Genomic DNA, 11,390 nt, shown 5'->3' with positions numbered 1-11,390 from the left:
ATTTGTTTGATGATCTGAAACATTTAAGTGTGGAAAACATGCAAAAAAGTAAGAAATCAGGAAGGGGGCAAACACTTTTTCACACCACTGTACATATATATATATATATATATATATATATATATACATACATATATATATATATATATATATATACACACATACATATATATACATATACATATATATATTAGTTAGGATCTCTGTGTTTATTTTGCTTGCTTTCTTTAGAATACGTGTTTTTGGAATCATACTTGTTGTCTCTTTGATGTTGCATTAGAGTGACTGAATCACCAACTACTGTGTCAAGAACTCAAAAATCCCTCATCCTTTACTATTAATATGGTAATTTTGGTTGTAGTTATTAATTTAATTATTAAGTAACAAATCGATAGTTTAGTGTATTGCAATTGGCAATGTGTTTGGCAATCATTTTTCCTTTTTCGGGAATGGTGCCCCACAAGGTGATTTTATGTAAATCAAGTCACATTATTTAACATAATTAATCATTATTGGTAACAATGATTAATTATTACTGATAGCCACTTTTTAAGATTAAATATTGGGATTGTTTTGCCTTTAATGGATAGGAAAGGGGAACAGAGAGAGAGGATGACAAGCAGTGGAGGGCCACAAGATAGAATTGAACTCCACGGCCTCTGCAGCAAGGACATATGCCTGCTCTACCCACTGAGCTACTGGACACCCCCTGAGAGCCATTTTTTCCCAACAATTGTATAAGTACCCACTGACCATTGCTAAAGAGAAACTGCCCACACCCACTCCTGATATTTTTTTTCCCCACAATATTTTAAGACACCATGTCAATACTATTCACGAGCACTTGCCTGTTCATGCTGCTGATGTAGGACTTCTGCGATGTTACTCTCCACTGCTCTGAGCTGCTGATAGATGTGATGTAGGAACTCGACGAGGTCTGTTCTGTCAAGCTGACAGCCCTGTACCAAAACCTGCAGGGGGAAATGAGGCTGTCAGAGAACTGCAACAACATCTGCAGCAGCTATATGCATCACACTGAAACAAACCAGGGCTCTGTGTTTACATTTTTTAGGGGCACATGATGCAAGGATAAGATGATATGACCAAGCAATTTCAAGATATAGGATATTCTTGGGACCTAACAAAGGACAGGATTGCATTGTGCTTCATTAATGCATCCTTCTTCAAACAGCATAGAGGTTGCTTATTCAAGTCCTTCATTGAATCCATCTAGGTTTTCATTTGCTGCAGTGAGGGACAGGTGTACTCTTGGAACCTGTGACATCACCGTTGGGTGTGGTTACAGGATCAACAGAGCACACTTCTGACATCCTACAGTGATGCCGACTGTGGTCAGAGGTGAAACACTTAAACCTCCAACCAGAGAGGAGAAAGAAACAGCACTTTTCAACTTGGTGTTAAGTTGCTCCGGTAGGCTACAATCACATAACAAGATTTTAAGTTTAATTCCAATTATTATCCAGACCTGATCTTTCTGCCAACTGTTCACGTTCATGTTTGAAGAACACATATCTGAACAGATCTCTGCTCTGAAACGCCTCACATGCAACCAATAACATCACGCACATGCACCTTGGAACAACAAAAAAAAACACATTTGCGAAACAGGCATTTGGGGAAACAATGAATGACACAGTGGTGCAAGCTTCATCTCCTGAATGATGTGCTGTGGAGGTTGGATGACAATTTCCATTATGTTGAGAAGGGGATTGCACAGTGTTCTGAAAGGTCGTTTCTCCAACAGCACTCTCCCAAACAGAAGTCCATGGCTAATGGCTAACTATTAGGCAGAATGACATCATCAGACCTTAGTTTGTTTTTGGGGATACCGATCTGTCGTAAAATGGAACAATTTTCAGACTATTGAGGCTTTGGGATTACGAGCTGTGAGGGCGAGAAGATGAAGATACGCAAAAGCCATAGCTCTATTAGCATCTACTGCTGGTGGTTCTGTGTGGAGAGATGCAGTTGAAGAAGAGTCAAGAGTGGTAGGGCCATGAAGTGGAGGGGTTCACAAATCCTCCGAACTTCATGATATCCAGGGCTACATTCCAATATCTCTTTCCACGCCTCAAAACAACACTGTTACTGCATGCAGGCAATCTGTCCCTATCAGAAAGCTTTTGGCAGTCAGGCTCTACTGGCTGGTAACTGGGGCAGCCTACCACAGCAGCAGTGCAGCTACAGAAGCCCTCTGTAGGTTCAGTGGACCACTCCTGACACAGTATGGTGAGTGAAATATCACGAGTGTATGGGAAAAACAGACCTGAATTCAGATATGACCATTCTCACAGCATTCAGTGATCGGATATGTGTCAGATTTAGGACCACATATGAAAGTAGCCCAGATCTGATTTGAAAAAAAAATTGTATCTGTATCTAACCAAATCTGTCACATGAGAGCAATAAAACTGGATTTGGGTCACATTTGCTTGTAATGGGAACATAGTCTTAAGCCAGGGTTTTCCCTGCCTATCTAAGACAAAAGCGGGCCGCCTGTGTGATTTTGGCCACCGCCTTGGTTAAAGCGTGTGTGTGTGCATGGGGGGGCGTTCAGATGTAGCGTCTTTTGTGTGCACAAACCCATTACTGTCAATGTTGACGCACGCAACCCAAAGCGACGCCGTAGCGACGCGCATTCGGTACACAACGATGCACTCGTTTTTTCGTCCGGAACACAGCTCCACGGACCTGCTTCTTCCTCCAGTGTTGTGTCAGATCCCGGTTCCCCCTCGGGCTGTGTCTCTCCTGCTGTTTCCGACGGCGCTCTGCCCCATTTGAAAGGCGAAGGAAGCCCTTATGTGGAAAGACGTCGCCTCCGAGATGTAGAATGTGTATTATAGAAGAGAAACACACATTTCAGGACCGCTGACTTGTATCATCAGAACAGACGTGTCCTGTGATTTGCAGCCTCCTTTCATATTTAATAGAGGGGGGACAATGCCTGACAGTAATATTCTCAGCTGTCAGGATGTGCCTGCTGTAAAGGGTAAATATAATCATAGAGGGCTGAAAATCACAGGACATGTCTATTCTGATTATACAAGTCAGCAGTGTAAAACTCAAGCATGTGGGGGCCTCCTTTCATATTTAATAGAGGGGGAGACCGTATCTTAAAGTACAGCTGTCAAGATGCCCCCCGCCACAGGCCTTTGCCACCTTGGTCTCAAAAAAACCCAGGGGAAACCCTGTAAGCTGATTTATACTTCTGCATCAAATCAGTGCCATACCTACAGCGTAGGCTCTGCATCAACCATACACTGTAGCCTGACACTCACCTACCCAGAAATATAACTACACGTCGCAGCAACGCAGACTTCCTGTCTATTTTTGTAAGATGAAAACCATTTTCCTCAGTGGAAACTAGGCTTTTATCTACTTTTATTTCACAGATAAGAAACAATGAATTGTGAAGACAATAAAGTCTCAACAAAATAGCATTTTAAGTCTTATGTGGTATTCATCCTGGCTTCATTTGAGTAGAGGAAATCTCCACTAGTCATGTGGCTAATTTATACAATGTAAAATACCTAGGCCTGTGCCAATAATGCATGTTGTATTTGTCTGGAAAACGTGTTTAGTATATGACAGTTGTTTTGTCGGTGAACCTTTTGAGTTGTAATGGAGCCAAATTTTGTAAAGTTATCTTTGTTAAATGTTGCTGTTGTTCCTGACTTCATATGAGTAGAGGAAATCTCTGCTTGCCGCTAAGCTTATTTATGCAATGTAAAATGACATAGGCTCGTGCTACTAACTTTAGCATGATTTATTTGTGGGGAAAATGTGACCAGCAAAAGACAAGTGTTTTGTCTGTGAATCCTGCGAGTTATAATGAAGCCAATTTGTGTACTTATGTCTGAAATTGTCTCTATTAAGCCATGTTTATGTGTGTTTTGGGTGTGTCTTGAATCAACCAAATTTTACAGCACTATACAGAAACCCCACCGCTGACTAGTGTTTTGAAAGGGCGACTGCAGAGTGACATAGGCACACTGCCGCACAAGTATAAACGCTCACAATGGCATAGGCCACGTGCTTAGGTTCTACTTAGAGCTGACGCACGAGTATAAATCCGCCTTTAGACATTCATTCTAGATCATTTATTCCAAGGCCTTTGAACCTTTTTTGGGATATTTGGATACATAAATGTGTACATAAAACACCAGTGGACAAAAACAGGATGACAAGTAAGCTACTATAATGACCTGATGGGAAGTGAGGCCAATAATTGATGAATACGCCAAGATGGTGATGAAGATCTTTGGCTTGAAAAGTTGATCAGTTCCAGGAACTTTGAATGGTTGAGCAAGACCAGCCAGACACCTCGACAGGGCGTGAAACACCTCATCGAAGATCATTTCTCCTGTGCTGTCATCCTGAACAAGAGAAAACAATACATACCTCATTTCATTTCTGCACTCAGCAACCTCTGTTTTGTCAGATAGAAGGTATTACTCTTGTGAGTTAAGTCCATACTGATACACACACAGCACCTGTCAAACAGTAGCATTAAAGGTAGGGTCTGGAGGATTTTCCATTTGCTGTTTGTAAACACACATTCAAATTCGGCCCCTCCTATCAGGCTCAACTCTCCCGGGTGTACGGAGCCCGGAGGTACGGTAGAAGGCTTCACAGAAGAGGTTCTGGCAAGGCTCGCGCTGGTGCACGCTCGGTCACACTCGGACATGCTCGGCACTGCACCTGCGCTCTCTCATTGGCTGGGGAAATCTCCGCCCAGAAGCGGTCCGAGCTCACAAAAACATCAAAATACAGTTGAAGGGCAGGAGCTCTGCAAACAGAGTCACCGCCACACATGAGTAGAAGCCCATAGGTGATGATTAAGCAGGATTTCATTTGTATATGTCTATATTTTGTTTTGTTTGAAAATCCTCCAGATCCTACCTTTAACAAAGAATCCCAAACTGATTTAGTTTTGACACTGGACAGAGCAAATGATAGGCTGACACAGAGTTAAATGCTCTATCCACCAGCAAAACATTGTTCACATTAGACTCTGACCAATACAGTTTTATCAATGCATATACCAATACCAATATTAATATTAGAAAGTAGAGCTGAGCAATGTGGACAGAAATTCATATCTCAGTATTTTCAGGCTGAATGGCGATACACAATGTATATCTCAGTATTTTCTATGAAATGGGCTATATGTTCAGTTGCAAGTCAAAGCCACATTTGAGATGTCACCAGCTCTTTTATAAAAACAGACTGGGATCAACACAAAAAAGCAAAAACAGGGATTTTTCCCTGTTTGAAAATATACAGCTGTATAACATGTAAATGAAAAATGATATCAAATAAATAGGGCTGTTATGTTAACTTTTTGCATATAGCACTGGAGCTAAAGAGGTTAACTGGATACCTTCAGCATTTTTCAACCTGGACCCTATTTCCCCGTGTAAATTGGTCAAAGAGACTGATGTGAACAATTGTTGAAATTGGTCCAGTAGTAAGTATGGCTGCACCCATGGGCAACTCAGCAGAGGACAACTAAGATTTTATGTTGGATATTCTGTAGATATTATGGATACAAATAGATATTTTTCCACTGTGAAGAATTTACAGGACAAATATTGCAAATGAAACAAAATTGATATTTGTTGTTGGGGGAACATCACTCCAGCCACTTTTCTGCCTAATTTGTGTCAAGCGCATTCATTCAGTAAACAGTGAATTTCCCCTCAGGGGGATTAATAAAAGTATATAAAATAAAAAATAAATAAATAAATAAAGTCACCAACCATTAAAGTGTGTTTAAGTCTTACCACAATCCCTGTGGAGGGGCTGAGGTCCAGCTCGATAATGAAGCGGTACCTCCGGGCCAGGAAGGTGGCTCGAGTGGATGGCATCAACTTGTAGGGGTACATGGTGGGGGAGAAATCTGCCTGCCATCCTTTAGGTAAAATACTCAGCAAGTCTAATTCATTCTCTGAGTTGAGCTGTAAATGAAGTGAGAATGAAACATGACATCAGCGTCTTATCATTCACAACATTCATGTGGTTCAGGAATTTTGTACTTCATTGTCCTTCAAATGTTAGAATGAATGTGGAGGACAGAGGCCACCAGAGTGACACTGAGACTGAAAGGTGGATGATAGCTAATGTCAGTGTTGGCTTTGTGGAGTCATTCATGTTCCACTACCGCAGGTACCACTCTTCACTAGAATACACCGATATATGCCACTTTTCTTTATGGGTGCTTTCACAACTGTAGTTGGGTTCATTTGGTCGCACCTTGGTTTGGTTCCTGTTCACACTGACTTTTTGCAAACAAACCAAGAGGAGTAAATATGAAGTCCTGCTGACTGACAGGCAACTCTTTGACAGACAGTTTTGATGTTTGTCATCCTGCATAATCAGGACCCACGTGGGGAAATCAAATTCTGGTGACCAACTTAGGTTTATGCAGCAGCACTTTAATGCTTTAAAGTGTTTATGTTCTCTGGTTTCACAAAGAGCTCATAGAGAAAGAACTGATTGTGAGCATTAGTAGTAGGCTATTATTAGACTGCAAAGCAATGGCATGTTATGAATGAGGACTAACACAAAGACAGGATGAAAAGAAGGCGTATTGTACCGTAATGATCCAAGGCTTAATACTGTGGAATCACTGTCACTCACTTTTTAATGGACTTCATGAACAGAAAAAGTACACGGAGCGGGATACAATGATGGCAGTTTTAACAGCATTTTAATCAGGGAAAATACCCTCACTGGCGTGCATATGTGTTACCATGGTTACGCATTAGCATATTTAAGTTATGGGATATGCGTGGCCTTTATCAGAGTCAGTAGCCCTTTTTAGACAGGAATTGTGCAAATTTGCAGGAAAGCCCTATCAGTCTTCTTCAAAATGCCGCCTGCCTACTTTTGTTTATACAGAATGTGCCTTTTCTGGGGCAATGGGGGGACGTGTGCGAGTAACAAAACGTGTAGCTCTGCGTGTGACAGTGACGTGGAAGGGAAGCCGCGGCTAGTCAGTCCTTCAGTGATTCTCTCATATTGGCCCGCCCTTCACCATCCCCGTCACTCGACGATCAATGGCCTCTTTGTTTGCGAGGACAAGGAGGGCACGCAATTCTGTCTCCCCAGTTGCTCATCTTTACTGTAGTGTCCGTCAGGTTTGCATTTCCCTCTTGCTACCAGTACTAGCTGCTCATTCCTGCTATCAGCTGTTTCCTGTTTATCCACCGCCAGTGGGTCGCACATGCGGCGTCATCAACAGCCCCTCCCCTGTCGGAGGGCCGCCTCGTTCTGTTTAATCCAAAAAGGTTCCGCCAATATGACTACCCTACGAGGCGGAAAATTGGGCACCTTGGATCAACTCGTCAATCCGGCTCTGTGCTCGCAGCTTGCCGGCAAAGTGGCCCAAAATTTGCAGAAAATCTGGCAGTGTAAAAGGGGCTAATGATGAGATCGTGAATAGATTTCATGTTCAGTGGATGGATTTATTATTGGTTTAGCTGTTGCTAAAATTGCATATCTGCTATCATAAAATCCTGTGGTTGGTTCCTTTTCTTTAAAGCCACAGTGTGTAGGAATTTCTCCCATCTAATGTTGAAATCATATATTGCATTCAAACGGATAGCGCACTCTAGCACCTCAATGTTTCAAACACGTATTGCAACAACGGTAGCCGCTATGTACCAAAAAGCTATGATAACATTGATGAAACCATGTCATCCGATACTTCATGGAGTATTCATTCAGGCTCCTACACAGACACACGCGACGCGAGTTGACAAACCCCCTCCTCACCATGCTGGCTGTGTTTAAAACGTAGGACTGTTTGGGCGGGTGTAAATCAAAACAAACCAATCACGTCTTGTCTTTTGACAACTGACAAGTGGCTCAACCTCACGCACCTCATCCCTCTCCTCGCATCACTGCGCCGCTGTTAGCTGTTAGCTGCTGTTAGCTAGGGTCACCTTTGTCACCTTTGCCGTCCTTGTCTTTCACTGTATGTCTATTCTGTGTGTGTGTGCATTGAGGGCAACAGAAAAAAAACAGAGTCAAATTCCTTGTATGTGCACAGACACTTCCAAGCTTACAAACTAGGTTTATATATTACAATGACTGGTTCAAACTTTAAGTGGTGAAGTCAGAAGGTAATTGATGTCTGACAGAATGCCCCATACAGCAGCAAAAGATTATAATCTGCAGTAGTATACACCAGTAAAAAAAGCAGCAGCATAGTAATGGCCAACAGGAAGGAACCATTCAGAATGTACAACTTCCAACACGAGTGGCACACCATGAGCCACTTTTCCATCATGGCGCTGTCAGGCTCGATGGGAACAGGAAACTTACCAGTTCAGGCTTTGATGCTGGCCAGATGACTTGGTTAAGTTTACCAAGGAACCACGCCAGACGCACATTCCTAGAGATCCGATACTCCTCCTTCATCAGCAGGTAGATCTGGTCAGCCTCCTCCACCTTCCCATGGGAGACATATTACATTAGTACATATTTAGAGTTAAGCAGTAGAGTACTTTTTACCCACTAATAAGAATTAGCAAGTTTCTTGATAATGGCTAAAATACACAGCATTTGATTTAACTTGTTCATGCTTTAATTCAAGCAGACTGGACTACTGTAATGCCTTGTTCTCAGACCTCTCGAAGAAACCTTTTTACAAACTTCAGATGATCCAAAACACAGCAGTATGTCTGCTCACCAAGACTAAATATCAAAAACACACTACTCTAGTTTCAAAGGCTCTTCACTGGCTTCCTGTTCTTTTCAGAATTAATCTTAAAATTTTGCTTTTAGTTTTTAAATCACTTAATGGAATGGCTCCTGACTATTTATCTGATATGTTGGTCAAATACGTTCCCTCGAGATCCCTTAGATCCTCCACCTCTGGTCTACCAAATGTCCCCCAGAGTAAACTAAAAAGTACAGTGATGCTGCATTCTGTGTCATTTGTTTCATCTCTGGAACAGCCTTCCAGAGGAGGTCAGACTCTCTGATTCAGTTGACAACTTCAAACAAATTCTTAAAACTTATATTTTTAGACTCGTACTTATGTAGCTTTAAATTAATTAATTGGTATCAAACCTAATTTGTATTTTTTACGTGTGCATGTGCCTGTGTGAGTGTGTGGTTGTGTATTTGTATCTTATTTACTCTATCTTATACAGTCTTTTGTCTGTATTTACAAATTTTATTATGTAAAGCATTTTGAGCTGCACTTGCTCTATTAACTGTGCTACACAAATTAAGTTATTATTATTATTATTGTTATTATAACTTCTACATGTTTTTAATAGGGATGGACGATGTTGGATTTTTTACTGATATCCAATATGCTGGTAACTAACTAATTGACAGCTAATTTGACGATAACCAATACCGATATCAATATATCCACTTTTTATCCCACCAAATTTTAGTGATCGTCAAGTCTCTTCTGTAGAGGAATTAACATCATATTATGCATGCATACTCTTATTGTGATGGCCCACCAGAAGACGGAGACATGAAACAGAATACTTTCAATGTATGTAATGTTCATTCATTGTGCAAAATAAGAAAAAGCATGTCTGCCAATTCTGATAGTTCATTTTAAAGCCAATATTGGCTGATACTGCCTAAATCTGCCAGTTTTTAGTCCATCACGTGTCCTTGCTGGCAAAGTTGAACAGCTGCAAAATTATGATTTAAAAACTTTAACGAATATTAAAGTTCACAGTGTAGCTACCCCCAATCCACTGACCAGCATCTTCCTCAATCATATTTCTACTTTTGATATAGTCTTTCGTTATCTAATGTCAACCCTCTGTACCATGTCAACGCTGACACAAAGTGTGTGCCATTTCAAGTTAATATTTTTCTCAAACACTGGGGTTGCAACAGTATGAGATTTTCACGGTACAATTACGTCTCCGAAAATACTGCAGTTTCAAGGTATCACTGCATTAGAGAATTATTATTATTATCCATCAAAATGCCCCTTAAATGAATGAAAACTGATGGATTATTTTGGTTAAACAGATGTTTTATTATTATATTTGAAACTTGAAACCATTTTTAATGGAAGTATATGTAAAAAGTCTCCCTTTTGAAAATAACTAAAATAAAAGACTTTTTTTGTAAGTTGCTTTTTTTTCAAGATAAGCAAATGTACACGGTATTTTAACTGTCAATTTTAATATCACGGCATACCGTTGCAACTCTATTAAATACAATGCACTTTAACGGGTAGCTTGTACGCCGAGTTCACCAAAAGGTCTAAGTAATTTGCTGAACGTCAATTATGATATGATAATTAAAATCAATGTTAGCCGTTTAATAAAACAACACTAAATCCCTTTATTGGTCGGGCAAATTTTGGTGCTGGATGAAAACTTTGTTTACCAAGGCGCTGCATGGTCTAGCTCGATTAACCGATGGTCTATCGTTAATCTGCATTGGTCTGAACAGTGGACTGATGGGGCAGAAACACACAGAACATCTCTTAACTTTGATGTGACGAGGGACCTGACGTGAAGGTGGCTCGTGTTAACGTGCAGCTGAGCGGTCACTGCTAGCAACCGAGCTAACGTAGCGCTAACATGAGTTTATATTCGCCCGTAAGTGTTAGCAAAGCTCTGTTTGCGGCCTGGAGGCTGTTTTTATCTTTGCGTCACTTCACATAAGACTTTATCGAGATGTGACGGTTAGGACACACAATCGAATGATAAACGTGCGCTTATTTCCTCACCAGTGTACCCCCCTGTACTTTTTACTGCAGATTAAAGGCACTGTTAACGTTAACGTTACCTCATTGTCCTGTCTCTCTGCCATGCCGTGTTTCGCATAGGGACTGCAGGGACGTTAGCGAGCCTCCGCTGATTAATATTGACTTTGGTTTCTGTGAAACAGTCTGTTCCAATACTTGTTTATCAACTGTCCTGTCTAATAACCAGATGTTTGTGGAGTACTATCAGCTTCCACCGGGTTACAGAGCATATATTTCCGGTCAGATCTATCAAAATAAAACCTATTAGACGAACATGAATACATAGATACGTCTAATGAGAGTGCCTTAAGATAATGCCCTCAAACATGACATTTACATCGGTATGGTGCAAGGGCGTATATAGACAGTGCATGCAGTGCGGTTGCTCCCTGCACTGCACCGCCCCGTCCATCAAGGTCTGGACACTCCTGGGCTAAACTACAGATATAAAGATACGAGTTACCTTGACTTCCTATAGAATCTAGCAAGTCTACTCTGCTGAAAGAAACCGAGACAGGTTATGTGGGCAGGGCTTTTGTAGACCCTACTATGTACTGTAAACCTATTGCTGAGTCAGTTGTTTTAAAGGGATTTACATTCTTTTCAGCTACCACAAGTAGCCTAC

General features: G+C 41.1%; 1 protein-coding gene across 7 annotated transcripts in view; it reads right to left on the bottom strand.

Moving 5' to 3' along the window:
* The window catches only part of szt2 (SZT2 subunit of KICSTOR complex), a 442,490-nt gene extending 431,318 nt beyond the window's left edge, over window positions 1–11,172 (bottom strand). For 4 of the 7 annotated variants that reach the window (XM_050055637.1, XM_050055638.1, XM_050055644.1 and 1 more), the window contains exons 1-5: window positions 10,807–11,172; window positions 8,353–8,478; window positions 5,808–5,981; window positions 4,227–4,397; window positions 849–971 (exon numbers count right to left, since the gene is read on the bottom strand). In XM_050055637.1, coding sequence (XP_049911594.1) covers window positions 849–971; window positions 4,227–4,397; window positions 5,808–5,981; window positions 8,353–8,478; window positions 10,807–10,830 — 618 coding nt within the window. In that variant the 5' untranslated portion in view covers window positions 10,831–11,172. The remainder of the gene's footprint in view (window positions 1–848; window positions 972–4,226; window positions 4,398–5,807; window positions 5,982–8,352; window positions 8,479–10,806) is intronic. The other 3 variants (XM_050055643.1, XM_050055642.1, XM_050055641.1) reach the window with 1 other exon arrangement.
* Between the last annotated feature and the right edge of the window lie 218 nt (window positions 11,173–11,390).

Source organism: Epinephelus moara, chromosome 10, assembly GCF_006386435.1.
Source record: "Epinephelus moara isolate mb chromosome 10, YSFRI_EMoa_1.0, whole genome shotgun sequence".
In the NCBI taxonomy this organism is placed as follows: domain Eukaryota; kingdom Metazoa; phylum Chordata; class Actinopteri; order Perciformes; family Serranidae; genus Epinephelus; species Epinephelus moara.
This window is presented reverse-complemented; position numbering and strand designations above follow the sequence as displayed.